Source organism: Pteropus alecto, unplaced genomic scaffold, assembly GCF_000325575.1.
Source record: "Pteropus alecto unplaced genomic scaffold, ASM32557v1 scaffold3, whole genome shotgun sequence".
NCBI lineage: Eukaryota > Metazoa > Chordata > Mammalia > Chiroptera > Pteropodidae > Pteropus > Pteropus alecto.
In genome coordinates, this window is record NW_006442484.1 from 2,881,992 (window position 1) to 2,899,810 (window position 17,819).

The 17,819-nt window shown below is 35.5% G+C and overlaps 1 protein-coding gene across 1 annotated transcript in view; it reads left to right on the forward strand.

The window, feature by feature from the left end:
* The window catches only part of CNTNAP5 (contactin associated protein like 5), a 716,034-nt gene that overhangs the window by 432,111 nt on the left and 266,104 nt on the right, over positions 1 to 17,819 (forward strand). The window contains exon 11 of the mRNA XM_006920991.1: positions 15,884 to 15,990. Coding sequence (XP_006921053.1) covers positions 15,884 to 15,990 — 107 coding nt within the window. The remainder of the gene's footprint in view (positions 1 to 15,883; positions 15,991 to 17,819) is intronic.

Here is a 17,819-nt window from a genome sequence, read left to right on the forward strand (position 1 = left end):
AACATTAAATGAGTTTCTTTATTGCAAGATTCCTCAATGTGCGTGTGTGTGCACACAAGCACACACATCTATGTCCTTATAATCTGTGCAAGAGGGGACTTAATTAGAATTAACAATTTCACATATATATTTGATTATGAAATTGTCTTGCCACAGATTACTTACTCATCCACATAACAGTTTTAGAAATGCTGTCCTAGAGTATAAGGAATCAGAGCAAACATCAGGAGGTGCTCAGTAGTGTAGAGGAAGTGGCTTTGGAAGCTGGCATGAAAGAGAACTAGAGGGTCATTAGCCTTCCTTTTCCCCTTTTCTCAAAAAAACAAACATGTTGCATTAAGGCAATTCTTGTGTCTCTTTTTTTTTCTTTATAATTCTAATGCCCAGGTTTCTTGCTTTTGTTATGTACATACCTGTATTTCTAGCTGTCTTTTAAACTTCTGTGATCTTAAATAAGCAGCTTAATTTGTGGTTCTTACTTTCCTAGAGATAGTGATAGCTGTCTTTCAGAGTTGTTTTATTAATTGACTGAAATAATTATTAGGATGGCCTAGCCCTAAGTCTAGCACATTAAGTGTAGCATTTAATAAATGATTAGAGAGGTTAACATTATTTCACATATATAAATATTTTTGGGAAATTCAAGAAGGGAAAGGAAGAAACACGATGTGTGATTTATTTTCTAAATCCCTAGAGATGGCAGTGGCTGCAGTTTCTCTACCCACCGTGATGGTAGTGATGATGGCTTTAGACAATATCCTGAGGGATTCCATTGTAGTTTAGGCTTAAAGGAGAAAGCCTACAATGAATAACTACTGGTACCTGCGGTGAATGACTACTGTTATCTGCCACAGAAGTAGGAGGGGGTCAAAGTAGGGTAAGTGGTAACTTTTTTCTTAGCCACACAGAAAAAAAAATTTAAAAACGAGAGGTGCTCTCAGTCCTCTAAGAACTGATTGTCAATCGATATCATTCAACTTCAACTAAATAAATGTTACTGATGAACAGTTAAGGATTGAACTTTATGGAATAGAATATTAATATTGAGAGAAGACAGATTACTTTAGGCTTGGCCCAAGTGTTCATTTTTGGGATACAACTTAAGCTGACCCTAAAATGACAGGGAATGTTTTTATACAAAGGTTAAATACAATGAATGCAGGGAGTATGCAGATTAGGGGGATAGAATGGGAACCATAAGAAGTCCTTTACAAGCCATCTATAACTTTGCTTGTCTAGGACCTCTCGTCTTGTCATTATCTGGGATTACTCTTCTTCCTCCCTTTCCTACTTTATGTTTCTGTGGGTCTTTTGCATTCTCATGTGACTTCTAGCCTGTGGCCACGGTGGACTGATCCATTAAGCGGAGACCAAATTGGTCCCTTCCAGGTGGTCCCAAACTTGAGATTAGAGAAGAAGCTTCTTTTCTAGCAGAGGAAGCCTTAGGTTGCAGAACTTAGCAAATGGCAGCTACATTCCTTGCGAGAGGAAGGGAGATGAGACACAGGCAGAATGAGTGAAATCAACCCACAGAGAAAGCAAAAGCCAAGGAGGAACAAGTGCCCAGGCTCAGCTTTGTCTAAGGCCCAGATGCATCCCTGTTCCCTCTGCTGTTTACAGTTGTGAGCTCTTACTTGCATTCTGTGAGTCTATATCTCCCCCTTGATGGACCTAAGATGGCTTAAATTGTGAACATTTTCAACTAAGGTTCTCATTAATATACAACTTTTTAGACCACATTTTTCATACTTTAAAGCTTAATAATAAAATCTAAACAAGTCAAATATATATATATATAGTTATATAAGAAAGAATTTAGTATTTTCTTTCTTGTTTGGGTTCTCCATAAAATCTATGTGCAAAGGTCATAGCATTTTTGCTCAAATAGGATTCAGAGCCTATTCCTAGAACAAATGCAAATTCATCAGGGCCAATAAAGCTATTGACTGGCTGAGGTTAGAATCACTAGCAATAGGCTTGGCCATTTGCGATTATGTCACGAGTCAGTGCGGGACCACTGAGTTAGGGCCACTGAGTTTGGTTCAGGTCTCTTCTGCCATAGCTGCACAGTTCCCTCCAGGAAGTCAGATGTGCTGCTCAAGTAGACAAGACACTGATGGAATTTAAATAGATTAAAAAAAAAAAAAAATTTAAGCGTGACCTTTCTTATAAGCTCCTGAGGTTAGTAACAGAGAATGGAGATGCCAGATCTGCATACATGGGCTGAATAGCAAACTGAGCTTATTAACTGCAGACCAAATCTCTCTTTCTCCATGAATGGGAAAAAACATCTATTACAAAAAAAGAGATTAAAGAAAAACAGTCTTTGTCTGTCACAAACCACCTCAAGTATAGATGAAAATAGTAATAAAAGTTTGCACTCATTCACATTCTACAAGACCTTATTTAATTCTCAAAATAATTTGGGAATTGTCGTGATTTTACTAAAGGGAAAATTAAAACTTGGAAAGGCATAATTAATTTCAAATGTGATAAAAGCTAGAAAGTGACAAAAATGGGATTTGATGTTGGATCGTTCTAATCTGAAGTCTAGGTTCTTTAAATGCACCCTATCACTCTGTGAAGGAGCCCACCCTATACCTCGACTGGGTCTTAATGGGACAGTACCAAACCAACTCTCACTCCATCATAGTCGCGTCTCTATGCTTAGAAATGAGAGCCTCAGGTGCGATCCCTAATTCTCTGGTCCTCAAGTTAATTTTATGGCATGACCTTTAAAGTGAAAATAAAAGAACCTTACAAACAGGCCCAAATTGATTGGCATCCTGGGTAATTCAGACCCTGCTGGTGTCATGTCTGTTCACACTATTTGTGGGTTCTAGAGGCCATGCAGTGACCACATCAGCCAGGGACAGACTGGACAGTACTAGAATACACTGGAAAATAAAACCTTGGAGGAATCTGGATAATAAAACCTGGAAGGAGATTGACGAACTCAATCACAACTTATACAACCTGTGTCCTTCTTGGTTTGTATTATATGAGTAGGTTTTTGTTTGTTTGTTTGTTTTTTGCAATGAAATATTTTTTTTCCTGCCAAATAAAACTGTAGGACTATCATTAACAGAAACAAGCAATATTTGAAGATCGAATTAAATATTTCTAAACTTGGTCTATGAAAATAATGAAGTACATTGACCCAGAGGTCACAGATTGCAGACATACCACAGCCACAGCATCAATTTTATGTAGCTATTTGTTTTGGTTGTTAAATATTTAAAAAATCCTGATTCACACAGATAAGTAGCTGCTGACTGGTAAAAGTTTTGAATATTTTGTCTTGTAATAGCAAGTATTTTTAATAAGATTTATCCAGAAGCATTAAACGTAGGTGTACTTTTTAAATTGCAAATTTGAGAACTGTGAGTACTCCTTATAAATAAGAAAACAGGATAAATGCATAGTCAGTCTATTGCTTTCTGTAATACAGTATTATTTTGATGACATGTTCACACATTCACCTGTTCTTGCTTCGTTATCACGCAGAGGGAAAGCATATGGCAAGCAGATGTTCCTGAGCTTGCCTGGGTTTAAGTAGATTTAAGTGAGTTTAAGTATACCAGAGCCCTCCTCTTAGCCACTCTGCCTTCAGGGGCCTGAGCAGACCCGATGACACCTGGCTGATGCCGTGTGACACCCTTCCTCATCAATCATACTAGTGTTTTCTTATTCCTATGCATACACAGGGAAGGCAGAAGACAATTTACATGACCGTCTCCAGGGTTAACCTGGAGCACAAATCTTGCATATTGCAAGTGCACCCCATTAAAATAGGATACATAACACACTGGAACACCATAATGTTTTAATTTAAAATATAAAAAAACAATTAGAAATATTTGCAGAAAGAAAAATAAAATTAAAAAAAAAAAAAAAGGCCCGCAATTTGCAACCTCCATAAACGATCTCGGCAGAGTGTTCACTACAGTGTACTCTTTACTATTGTATGATCACCTGCAGCACTGGCATCCCTGGGAGCTTATATATCCAGAACCTCAGGCTCCACCCCACACCTACTGTATGGGAGTCTACTTTTTAACCAAAATTTGAGAAGCACTGAACCAGACAATAGAATTGTTCTCTTTTATAGTGAGATCTGAATGGTATCCTAAAATTTCAGAGTAAGACCATTCAGATAATCTGGAGTGCTCTACTTTCTGTATTTTCTAATTAGTCTCAACATAACAATTAATTTACCATCTATATAGTGCTAAACAAAACCATTCCACTGCAAGGCACATAAAATCTTTTACCTAACTGTTGCAAAGTAGAAAAACCAGACCAGATTTCCTTCTCACAAAATCCAGAGCCTTTCAAGTACATAGTGTTCCTGTTTCTACTCTGATGAAGCACTTCTAGGCCACTGAAACAAATGGGTTGGTTAGAGAAATTTGATTCTATCTATTTAGTTAAAATGATAGAGAGTTCTCTATCCTTATAATTTTTTTTTAAGCTATTACTTTATTATTTGGAAAAAGGCGATATGTATTATTGTTTTATAAGTAATCAGGTAGTAATGACTTGCTATTAGATTCATGAACTCAAGTTGCTTCTCATATTAACAATATTAGAATAAACAAAGCTGAGCTCTGAGCATCTCCCGATCATAATCTTTAGATTTGTAGAACTGTGGAGAGAGCACTTTTCCACTTTCCTGTTCATTGGCCACCAAAGCTAAGGCAGGAAGAAGCGTACACTGTGGGTGCCAGCTCTGTCTTGAACCCCAGCAGTTTCTACTGGGATCACTGTTGTGCACTGCAAACTTACCTGACCATCATTACTTTGTCTATCATCTGGGGATTTTTTCAGCAACAATTGACAATTGACTCCCTGCTGTGAACTAGACCCTGGAAAATTTAGAAACTGACTTCTAACACTTTTCTTTTTATTCACTTAATTCCTTAGTGTTAGCATCTGCTGTAATTACAACAAATTTCAATTATAATGAAAATCTAACTGTGGGGGTAAAATGGGATTATGGTAATTGTTAGAATGGAGAGGCATAGAAATAGGTTCCAAAGCTTTCAGAAAAGCTATCTGACCAAAACAAGATCAATGCAGTTGGCTGCTAATTATAGTAAACAGACAAAGGAACACAACCTAGCTGATTTTTAATGTATGAGCTTCATTAAAAGGCTTACATTAGTCAGCTTGCATTTTGGGGATTGTTAAAATGTTTTGTTCTTTGTCTCCAAGAAATGCATATAGGAATTGAAACTGACTTTCAACTGTATAAAGAAAGGATAAAGAGTCTTAGAAAAAAAAGTAACTTTTAAAGGGAAAGTATAATTGAAATTTGGAGCATAAATACATTCAGACTCATTTATAGATAACCGTTTATCTGAACACTTGGGAATTTCAAAGGCTTATTAATAGATGGCTTATTTATTTCAATCTGTTATGGAAAATGGAGAAGACAGAAATTTAATAGTGAGAAAAAAAACTTCTATAGTTGTTTATAAAATACATTGAGTATTTTATTTTGTGAGACTGATTTAACTTTTAACAGATGACTTCCTCTAGCTGGATTCAAGTGGGAATTTTTTGGAGGTATGTACATGTGTCTAAATAGTGCATACGTCTAAATAACTGCAATAGAAAAACACTCAGACACGCACAGTTAACCTCTGTGCTTTTATCTTAGACAAAAGACATTTTCTTTTAATTCTTACAAGTGACTTCAAATTTTCATGGATCGATAGAAGGCCATAATGAGTGGTAATTATTAGGATTGTATTTCCAGATGGGCTTAGTTCCAAAGGAGCAGAGGTGCCATATATTGAATTTTATTTCCAGAGTTTAATGAGGTATGTAGGAGGTGGTCAGTTAGACCTACTCTGCTGGTGACCTGGGAACTAACTAAGTCTCAATAGCTTTATACATAAAACAAGACCCATTCTTCTGGACCACTTCTCTTATACAGCTCGTCTCATCCCTGAGGCTGAGAATGTGTCTTGGGATAGCATGACTGTCTCTGCTTAAAGACCATTTCCTAAGTAGACTGTTTTTCTTTGTTGTTGTTTAATTGCAAAATGAAATATGAATATAAGTATGAATATAAGCTCATGCACATATTTCTTTCCAGTTTCTTGGTAAAACCAAGACCAAGACAGAAATATACAGAGTGAGATGGTACTTTTATTCTCACAGTTAACCACTATTAACAGATTACCAGTTTAGTCTATTTTTTTTTGAGACCTTATTCTCTCTGTGTAACAACAACAACAATAGCAACAGAAATTACACGTTATTCCGCAATGTGCTTTTGGTCTCAATAGTATGTTATACATGGAGAACTTTCCAATCTCCTTACATATTGAAGTACGTATTTATTTTAATTGCCTCATAACATTCAATGTTATGAATGTACCATAATTTATTAACCTTTCCCAAATGATGGACAATGTTTTAATTTTTTAAAATTGTTAATAATAATAGTAATAATAATAATAATAATTTTATATTTACTTTTGTATATATAAGAAAGTATTTCTGGGACATTATTCCAAGAAGTAGAAATTCTGGGTCAAAGGAGATACATAATTTAAGTTTTAGAAATGCCACTATGTCAACAGCAATGGCCCTCACACATAGCATGAACAGCAAGGAGCATGACAGGAAAGCTGGCAAAGGCCATTGGGGCAATGGGCAATAAAAGAAGAAATCCTCAGAAAACATTAAAAAAGAACAACTATCCAATATAAAAAAATGCAAATAAATGTAAGTAACACATTTTCCCTAATACTAGTAAATTAAGAAAAATAAAATAAAATCCAAGTTAGCTAGATTTGAAAAAACAAATTTACCTAAATACTGTTTAGGAGAGTTTAGGGTATTTTGAAAGATAATTTCGCTGACAGATTGAACTAAAAATATGTTATTTTCAACAAAATGTGCCCACTAAGGTGACAAAGAGACACACAGAAGCAAGGGAACTATTGGCAGAAGTCAATGCTTTAGGCTCAATAAATGGAAGTTGCACCCAGAGCGAAGGTAAGTGGGCTTGTGCAGAGCCTGACGGAAAAGCACAGTGCTCCCTTCGAAAGTGGGAATTGAAGGTTGGATTTAAGATCTGAATCACAAGCCAAAACAGGTGTTGATGAAATGTTGTGACACCTACAAAGGATGAATTTTGTATGCACGTAAGACTGTTTATAGGTTTGTTTTTAGTTTCAAAGAGTGATATTATTATTTTTTAATGACAAATTCAAAATCCCATTTCTTCTAAAGTTTTCCTTTTATTTTAATTCAGCTTATAAAACTGTATTCTATTTATAAATCTAGCAGTAAAGGACCTTGAGTAATTCTTATTCCCATTTATGGATTTAGTTTTTTAAATACTTTCAAATATTTTAAACTATGTTTATAATATGTTTTATTTACTGTCCAAGTAATTAGTTTATTGCATTAAAAAACATAGGCAATAGACTACTGTTTACCATAGGGTGAGGGGATTGGGGAACGGAAAGGTAGATGGGGTAAAGGGGGTCAAATATGTGGTGACAGAAAGAAATCTAACTATGGGAGGTGAACACACAATGTAAATATATATATGCCTTACGGTTACAGTGTACAGCTGAAATATTAGATTTTGTTAACCAATGTCACCATTAAATAAATAAAATAAATAAATAAATAAATAAATTTATTTGGTAAAAACAATGACAAAAATATATAAAACTTAAATATTCAGAAAATGAACTATTGAACTTTAGTGAACTTAATCTTAGACATTCTATTATGGAGGATTTTTAAGGTCTAAATTAGTTTGTTACACTTTTAAAATCGCAATTTACAAGGCTTATACTCAAATATGTTAAATTCCCTTAAAAATAACAAATACCAAAGAACTATTGAAATTTTTTTTCTAAGTTTTATTGCAATCTTGCTAAAAGGAGAAAGACCTATCTCAGGACAATTCAAAGATCCATTCTTGGCAGATGCCTTTTAACTTTTTTAAAAGTATAGTTGACATACAATATTAAGTTAGTTTCAAATGTACAACATAGTGATTCAATACTCATATACCTTACAATGTAATCACCATGATGAGTCTAATAACCATCTGTCATTGTATAAAGTTATGATATAATTAACTGCATTCTCTGTGCTGTATATTAATTATGTCCCCATGACTTATTTTATAACTGGAAGTTTGTATCTCTTATTTCCGTTCACCTTTTTCACTGAGTGTCTCTAACTTCCCTTCCTTCTGGCGACTATCAGTTTATTCTCTGTATCTATGAGTCTGTTTCTGTTTTGTTTTTTATTTTAATTTTTTTTGTTGTTGTTGTCTTAAAATTATGTGGTATTTGTCTTTCTCTGTCTGACTTCTTTCATTTAGCATAATACCCTCTAGGTCTATCCATGTCATTGCAAATGGCAAGATTTTTTTTTTTAATTGCTGAGTAATATGCCATTTTTTAAGAAGATGAAATTGAGATTCCTTGTTAGACTGAGTAGATAAAAAAAGCAATTACTATTATTAAACTTCTTGACCTGATGCAAGACTGTTTAATTTCCTAAGTAAGTTTCCTCTCAAGGTTGACAATAAACTGACATTGTTTTAATTCTATTAAAATCCATTATAAATATCCTTAAGTGTTATTTCAGTCAAGAATGCTAATTTCTTCCCAGAAAGGTACAAATTACACCATAAAGATGTTTCTTTTTGAGATGAGATTTAGGATCATTTTTCTCTTTTATTTCCATATTTTTTTCTTCACTCAGAAATATTAATACTAAGATTTTGGTTATCTTAAACATTTGATACTGAATTCAGAGAATTCTGGGATTCAAAATATTATGCCTAAAAATGACACTCACTGTGCTAAGTGATAAAGATACATGTATAGTTCTTTTTGGTGTAGCTTGTGAACCCTGGCCCCTATATATATAGATGCTCAGTAAAGGGCTTTGTAATGTCCATACATTCAAAGACTAAAGATGAATCTTGAATGTATTTCCTATTTTTTCATAACAGATCTTGATTAGGTTCTGCATTTTTCTATATTTGTCAGATTATGCATTTCTTAAGTTTATTTTAAATAAGATGCCATCAACCTTTAGATAGGTTAAATGGCTTTGTCTGGCTTACAATAATAACTTGTAAGACCCTTCTACCAAAAGGAGGAGGAATCTAGAAGCAATTACGTTAACTTAAGCTTGGAAATATAGAAAAAGTTTCTGTCATCTAGAAAGGTAAAATAAAAACAAAGGAACTATCTTCTCAGCTACTTATTTTAAGGATTTCACAAATTACTAGTAAAGAGGTATTGAAAATAGAATCAAAATCTCCTTTTCTCACCCTATATATATAAAACATATTATTCTCCATTGTGGGTTTATTTATTCCAAATTAACTCATTTGTCATTGTCATTTAGACCTCTATTCCAACCAAAAATATCTTTAAGAACTCTAAATTTATAGCTCCAAGTTTGCTAACAGATTTCTGGAAACAGTGGGCACTATATGAAGCGCTCTTCTCTCCCATCATTTGTGGAAGTGATGCCCTAGGATGCACATTTAGAGTTCACATTTAAGGAGATGGACCATCTGGCATGTGGTATAGGGAAGACTACACAGTTCTTGAGAATACAGGCTTCAGTGACAGGTAGCATGGCTCATGTTTCTGGCTTTGTCACTTCATACTTGAACAAGTTATTTACCCTCGTCTTACATTCTTAATCTACAGGATAAAGAAAATTATATCTTTAAAGTATCATCTCAGATGTGAATGTGAACATATGTAAAGATTCATTTCATGCTTGTTGGCAAGGGGAAAGCCTTTCTAGACAGCCAAATCTTGATTTCCTCAAGGTGGTGATGTTTTGTTAGAGACTAGCTATGAAAAGAATGTTTAGTTAAACATCGTTAGTATAGTCACAAGGCTGATTAACGATCATTACATATTTGAATATCTGTTAAAGATAACAAGAATCAATGTGACCTAGATGTGTAATTTGAATTTCCTAAACAGCATTTTTATCACACTAAAGTCTATCAAATATTGTACACAGGCTTATCTGGAATGTTAGAAATTTCCTCAAAGGAGCTCTAAGTTGCATCATTCAAAAGCACTCTGCTTCTGACCAATTTGTAGACAATAATCTCTCAAGGACTTAGGAGATAAAACTGTTAGTGGCCAGCAATACAGCCCTGATAGTCACAAGTAATCTCAAAAGGAATTTCACCATTTCCTTGCATCCTTAAAAGTGCTAAAGAGAATCCTATTCACATCCTCACTTGGGTTTTCTCACCTCTCTAAAATGCTTCTAGCTTATGGCTGCACAGAGGCTTTTTTTACTTGTCTCACTCTTTCTTCAACAATTAAAAAACAGATGAGGCTCTTTGGTCTACCCCTCTTCCCTGCTCAGCTCTTTATGATGTTGCTCGGCGGCAGCAGTAAACAAGTGAAGGCCAGATAGATTGTGGTTAACTGAAGAGGCTTAGCTGGAAAAGGGCAGTTTCAGCTGGCAGTTGCACCATTGCACCCCAGAAATATTCATTCATTCATTCATTCATCCATTCATTCATTCATTTGCTCAACTACCATTTACTGAGTGTCTCTGTTTAGTACCTTGGTATTCCATGAACAAAAGAGACAACAACCAATGCCTTTATGGAACTTACATTATTTTGTGGGGAGACAAGTAACAAATCAACTTAATATACAAGCAGAGTATACATGTTAGAAGATAGTAAGTTCTAGGACAAAAAGGAGGAGTTTGGAAAGAGGACTAAAGGTACAGAATGAGGAGGTTTCTATTTTAAATAGCATGTTGGTAGCAGGCCTCCTTGAGAAGGTGCCATCTGAGCAAAGACAAGGAGAAGGTGAGGAATGGGTCATGTGGACATCTGGGAAAGGGCATTCTGGGCAGAGGGCATTTCAGCACAAAGACCCTGACAAAGGAGCATGCCTAGTAGTCATTAGAGACATTGAGGATGTCAATGTAGCTAGAGCAGATGAAGAAAAGTAAGAAGAGTAGGGTGAGTTTAGAGATTTGACGTGGGTTACTGATCAACAGGAACTGGTAGATCATTTTAAAGATGTTGCTTTTACCTGGAATTAAGCAGGAAGCCATTGGAGGATTTCAATGTGACCTTCCTTGAGTGTTAAAAGAATCTGTCTTACTCTTGCACTTGGAATTGATTGAAGAGATCAAGGGTGAAAGCTGGAAGACAAGTTAGCTCATAATTATTGTTGTTCAGGCAGAAGATGCTGGTGGCCCAGATTAGAGTGGTAGTAGCAGAGGTGATGAGAAGTGATCAGGTGCAGGAGAGATTCTGAAGGCAGAGCCAGGGGAATATGCTCCTGTGCAGGTTCAGGCTGTGAGGGAAGGAAAGGATCTTTAAATTTTAGAATCTAGACAGTGTTAAGTATGATATTGCTATCATCTGATACTGAAGGATATGGGTAGAGAAGATAGGAGGTCAGAAATTCAGGTTTGAAAATCCAAGTTTTGAAATATCTGTTAGACACCTAAGTGGAGCTGTGAAGCAAGCAGCTAAATTTATGAGTCTGGAAATTAGGAGAGAAGACTGAACCCAAAATATAAACTTAGCATATAAAGTCACGAAATTTGCTGTGACTAGTGCTCAGTAATCTGATTTTTGTTTAAGAAAAGCCAAAATTTAATATTTCTTCTATGAAACTTTCTAAATTATAAACAAACTGACAGATTGCATTTTCCAGAAGTATCTTGAATCCCACTGCTTTTCCCAGGCCTCACCCACTCCAGCTATAAACTTGTGCTTGGCCTCAGTTACAGCTAACTTAAATAACCACTCTGAGCTTTCTCAAGGGAAACTGCAAAAAAACTTTTTGTTCTAACTAATGCCAATAGAGAAATTGTGCTTACCAGGATGGTGAAAACTAGACTCTGGTTTAATTCTTAGAAATTTCTGCCTCTAGTCTTCAGAGTGGCTCAATCTCCCAAAATCTTATAAAACTGTTGTCCTTCTTTGAAGTTTCTTTGTTGTCAACCCTGCTTTGTATCAGCCGTTAAAGAAAAACATTTTGTTCCTTCATATCTTCATGTGAATAATCTAGTACACCGCAAAATGCAACAATGAAGCCAGAACCATGTACCTCTACAGACTGGACCGTGAGCACTAATGAGGTCCATGGACCACTGTGGACAACTCTTCTTCCCACCTTCTCTTTTGCCTGGATTGTCCATGGTCCCAACTAGCAATGGTCCTTCTCTTTTTGAAAAATTTTGATTTGGGGAAAATTATAAATTTGTATATAAAACTCATATAGAACGTCTGTCATCATTATATTGTTTTTCTTTCCTTCAAGTCCTACCTCTTGATGCTTTTGCTTCAACTCTTCTTTCATCTCACTTCAGACCAGGCACACTCTGCTTTTACAAAGAGGCTTCCAATGTGTCTGCCCTTCTCTTTAAGTCTTTGCTGACACACATACTTTACTAGCTTGTTTGTTCTTCTGGAGAACATGAAGAAAACTGTTGTATTCAGGCTGAAAGCTTTCTTTGTTAAACTTTGTACACCGAAAGATGGCACATTCATTCACATCTGGTTATATGTGAAAAATCTTTAGGATTTTAGAAGATAGATGCTCAGAGCCACTGTCTCCTAGCAATATGAATTAAGCACTCTCCACCTAAAAGTGTGATGGCCCTCACACATAATGCATAGTTTTCACATTGGTAACTCTACACTGTTCTTTTCTTACGTTCATGTCTTAAGTACTCAGTTTATGCCAAGTGTAGGGGAAAAATGCTAGTTAAAATGAGCTGCTTAAAGAATATGGAAATTATATTCATAAACCTGCTCTTTTAAAACAAGCAAATTGGGGTTATGCATCTTTTATTTTGTCTGCAGATAAGTGTCTACAGATGAGTTTGTCTAATCACAATGTGTTTTGGACAAAATGAACCAGTACTCTAAGGCAACTCTATAAGTATTCATTCATTATTTTTTCTCATTTTAGAAATAGTAAAGTTTCTCTTACCTAGGTGTTCATTTTCCTTATCAGAATACATCGTAGGTTGTTTAGAGTGGCCATAAATAAATGAATTTCTAGCCTACATTTTCACTGTTAAACTGTGTTTATTTGTACTACAATACAAAGGTTTGTGTGAGGCTTAGTAAAGACATGTTCAAAGTGAACCAATATTTCTTATACGTCCCCAAGATCCCTCCCCCTACATATCCAACTGAATCTGGCAATCATGAGTTTTAAAATATTTTAAAGTTTAGGTTATAAGAAAAATGTGTGTTGTGTGTGTGTGTTTTGGGGGTGGGGGTGTATTTGTGTGCTGATTTACAAAATGTTTAGATTCTGTTAGTTCGAAGTAATGGAATTCCAAATAGAACTAGCCTGGATGAAATGGGGTTTCGCCTAAAAAGATTTTGTGGTATCTCACAGAATCTAATATAGATTAAAACAGCCAGCCCCCAGGGAGTTCAGGAGTGCAATAAAGTCTTGGGAACAACAGGAAAAAGCCACAAAATATTGTTAGGATCCTCTTCATCTCTCTTTTCTGCTGCATACTGCACCTTAGCACTTTTTTTTCCCTCTCTCTCTCTCTTTCGTTGCAGACATGCTTTCTTCTCATGGCTGAAAATATTGCCACTGAGAACTTCTGAGTTTTCTATTTTATAGCTTTAGCCACCAAAGAGAGGCTGATCAGAACATTCTTGGTGCCAAAACCAAAGGAACTGTAGGATAAGTACCTAATAACCTGTCTTTGCTCAGATTTCTGTTTTTAAAGCAATTAATTTTTTTCGGGGGGTGGGGTGAGGTAAGGAGGCAGTTACACCATTATTCGTAAGTTATGGAATCTGTGTATAGGGGGAGGGGAATGGATGGAATGGTACAGGGTATAGAGGGGTCATGTAAGAATTTAGTTTCAGAGAGGAAAATTTGGAGAAAAGTAAACTTCAAGAGAAACAATATTCAGAAGCAGGGAGATGTGAGCTACCAAAGAAAAAAGTGAGTGGGCCAGGTAGGCAGTCACAAGCTCCCTCTAAGGCTCTCTGTCAGGGCATACCCAGAAGCTGTTGCTTGGATTTTTGATACTGATGCTTCAAGTTTATATAACTCCACACAGCACAAGGTTAGTGCAGAGTGAAGGGGGGTTGGGCAGGTGTGTAGGTACTGTGGTTCATCTGAGTTACAAGCTTCTTTTCCTTTCCAACAAGACCAGGAGCTGGGGGTAGACACCAAGAAGGGTAGAATTTGAGTAGGGAAGGGACTACTTTTTTGTCTATTTACTGATTGTTTTTCGTGAACATGTTCCATAGCAAAATTATTGGGTCCTACTGTTTTTACTGTTCTTTAATCTAAGTTGGTTACCAAGGAGTTACCAATAAGCTCTTCCCAAACATAAGCCTTATCAGCACAATCGAATGTTTGCTGTGCTGAGCAGAAAATTTCTAATACTATGTCTGAACATATGCGGGAATATTAGTTCTGGGCTTTGAAACAATCATTGCTGGAGGGTTTCCTACCTATATAGGTCATTTAATGTAAATCATCTTATTTTTGCTTGGCTCACATTCTCAGTGGTTCCACAATGAATGCTTTTATTGTATTATACCATTTCTGTAACTCGATTGTTTATACCCTTTCTCTTTTAAATTCATGGATTTTTTATAAAGATTGTTTTCAAGAATTTCAGTATTTATCATTGCTTTTACCCTTAATTTTATTCATTACAAATATTGAGCACATGCCAGCTTACCTCTTAGTAGCAACAGAGCCTGCAGTGCTGAGATTTTTAAATTGTGTATGTAAGAGATGGAGAGAATTACATATAGAAAATGGCTGAACTGGGATTCAAATTCAGGTGTATGTGACACTAAAGGTCATGATCTCTGTCCAGAAAAAATGAGCAGTGCCTTTACTCCCCTTAGACCAAGGGACACTTAACATTTCTTTTTCCTATCATTTTTGCAATATAAAATGTTTGTTTTATTTTGTTATGGCGATGCTTTACATCTTGAATTTTCACTTAATCCAGTCCCGGTCCATTATTATCTTATTTGTTAACATCTTTTGTAGTAGCTTTGTGATACCACATTAATTTGATGTACTATACCTTTCCTAAGAAATTCTCTAATCTTACTTATCGTTATTTCTCATGACATAATTTCAAATAATTATAATTAGCTTGCATGCTTTCCATATTTTGAAATATATTAAGATAGTGCCATCTAAATAGGATTGCTGGGTCAATTTATATGAATGTTTCAGAGATTTTTTAAAGTATGTGGTAAAACTATTTTTCATAATAGTTATACTGTTTTCACTAAAGGCCTAATTTTAAGTGTGGCATGGCATTTTTAAAAATGATAAAATTTCCTTGAATGTTAAATGAGTAGTTACCATCTTTTTAAATTTCATGTTGCCTTTTAAATAGTAGTTTAAAATAGATTCCTGGCCATTCTCCAAAAGGGAAACATGAGGACAATGACCTCAATTATCTACACTTTTTCCTTTTCCTTTAGAAATGCAAAACCTTTCTGAAATTTAAAATTACAATCTTTATTCCAAAATGACACTTTATTCTATAGAAAATGAAAAAATCTTACAGACTCCAACCACTTCATATTAACTTTAAGTCAATGAGATTTTGTCTCAATGTTAAAATGCTTAACTTAAATGTCTAAATTGGCTCTGAGCCTTTTATTGCCCAGCAGTACTAGGTGGACCCACCTCTTGAGGTATAATCAAGTATTACTTTGATGTCATTCACGTCTGTCTTAGGTAGAGGAGTATAGCAGAGCATTTTCTACTATCAATTCATGCACTTGGATATGACATTTTGTTTTTCCCTTTATTTTAGCTAACATGGTTTATTTTGGTTGCTTTCCTTTATCTTCTATTAGGTGTTTGCCTAACTACTGTGAACATGGTGGAAGCTGCTCCCAGTCCTGGACCACCTTCTATTGCAACTGCAGTGACACAGGTTACATTGGCACCACCTGCCATCACTGTGAGTAGATTCATGGTTTACCCACAGTGCAATGGGCAAAAATCCAGGAATACAAATGTTATATTTAGGAAGTAGCCAGCATGGGGCAGGCACTTTTTATTTATTAATTCAACATGTATTTCTTGAGATGATACTATGTGCCAAACACTGTAGTGGGCATAGAGGTTACATGGATATAAGCCACATTTTCATGGAATTTATGGTCTATCAAGAAGACAGACAAGAAATGGAATATGTTGAGGTAGAGGAAAGAAAGGTGCTATATAGGTGCACAGAGGGGAGGTATTGAATCAACTGTGTTTTCTTATTGGGTTAAGTTATAGTGTTGTGATAAAAAACCTACCAGCTCAGTGGCCTAAGTAATAAGCAGTTGTGTCATGTTTATGTTACATGGTCATCACACATGTGTAGGGGGCCCTCTTCCACATTGTCCTCACTCTGAAATGCTGACAGAGATTCCATCATCTGGAGGGTTACCATGGCTGGAAGAAGGAAGCACAGGGAAACATGTGATAGTGTATAAAAGCTTCTCCTTAGAGGTGGAAACATTACTTCCACTCATATTCCTTTAGCCAAATAAAGTCAGATGGTCAGAGCTAAATTCAAAAGGGTAAGGAGTCCCATCTTATCATGGGATCTGAGACCACAGAACCAATATTTTGATGATAAGTACCATAACCACGTGTCAATGTTTGAAAAGCTTCAACTAGAAGGCATAAACTAATCTAGTGGTAGGAATACGGTAGGAGAAAAAAAAGGAAACTTAATCTACAAGTAGTTTCACGTAGTTGGAGAATGCTAAAAACGACAAATGTAAGAGAGAAAGCAGAGCGTGAAGCAGGCTGGAACACACAAAGAATAAAGAGTAAGGAATAAAAAGTAAATGAATAATATGAGCCCTAATTACTATAGTTTATAGTCTTGTTATAGTCACCAAACAAAATCACATGTCAACAATGAGAAGGTTTGTCATTTAGAGAATTGTATGCCAAAACATGTGAAATGAAGTATATATAAAATTGAGAAAGACATAATCTGAAGGTGCTGGCATTAGTTGTAGGAAATTTGAAGGAAAACGTGAAATTTGGAATTGATGTAAAAGGTAGGGGAATGGGAAAAAGGCCTTCTAGAAAGATGTAAGATCCATGCCAAGGCTGGAGCTATCTTGAAGGCTGAAGTGAGACAACCTCTCAGAGGCAGATCACACCAGTTTTTCTTGTTTCTGCCATTTCTGGAATATCACTCAGGAATGCAGAAAGGGAATAGTATATGATAGCTGGGATGCAATCAGTCTCTGATATAGGATGAGCAGTGTCAATGTTCTCATTTTCGAAGACCTCTCAGCAATTTTGTAGTCTCTTCTATGCCTTGGAATGTAGCATTCACCAATGATGCCCACTGAAGAAGTAATATCCAAATGGCCGTTATGGGATAACGATGTTATTGCTGTTAGTCACTTGGAAAAACAGATAAAAAAACAAACAAAACAAAACAAAACAAAACACTGTCTGACACTATAATAAAATATCTTATTTAAAATTTTATTTTGAAATTTGGAAGAGCGAAAAAGCACTGGACCAGGAGAGTTTTGATTTAAATTTTACCTACCTTATATACTCAAACAAGTACAAAATTTCATTACTTCAGAGTTCTGTTGCTTTACAGATCTTATGAAGGAAAACTAATGAAATTTTGTGGGCCATTTTGACCTAAAATTACATGTTTTTATTTAAAGTTCCCAATAAATACCAATCTATGTGTGTTTAGTCTGGTTCAAGAAATATTATCCCTAAATAGCCAAGAATAAAATATACTTGTACTATATATAT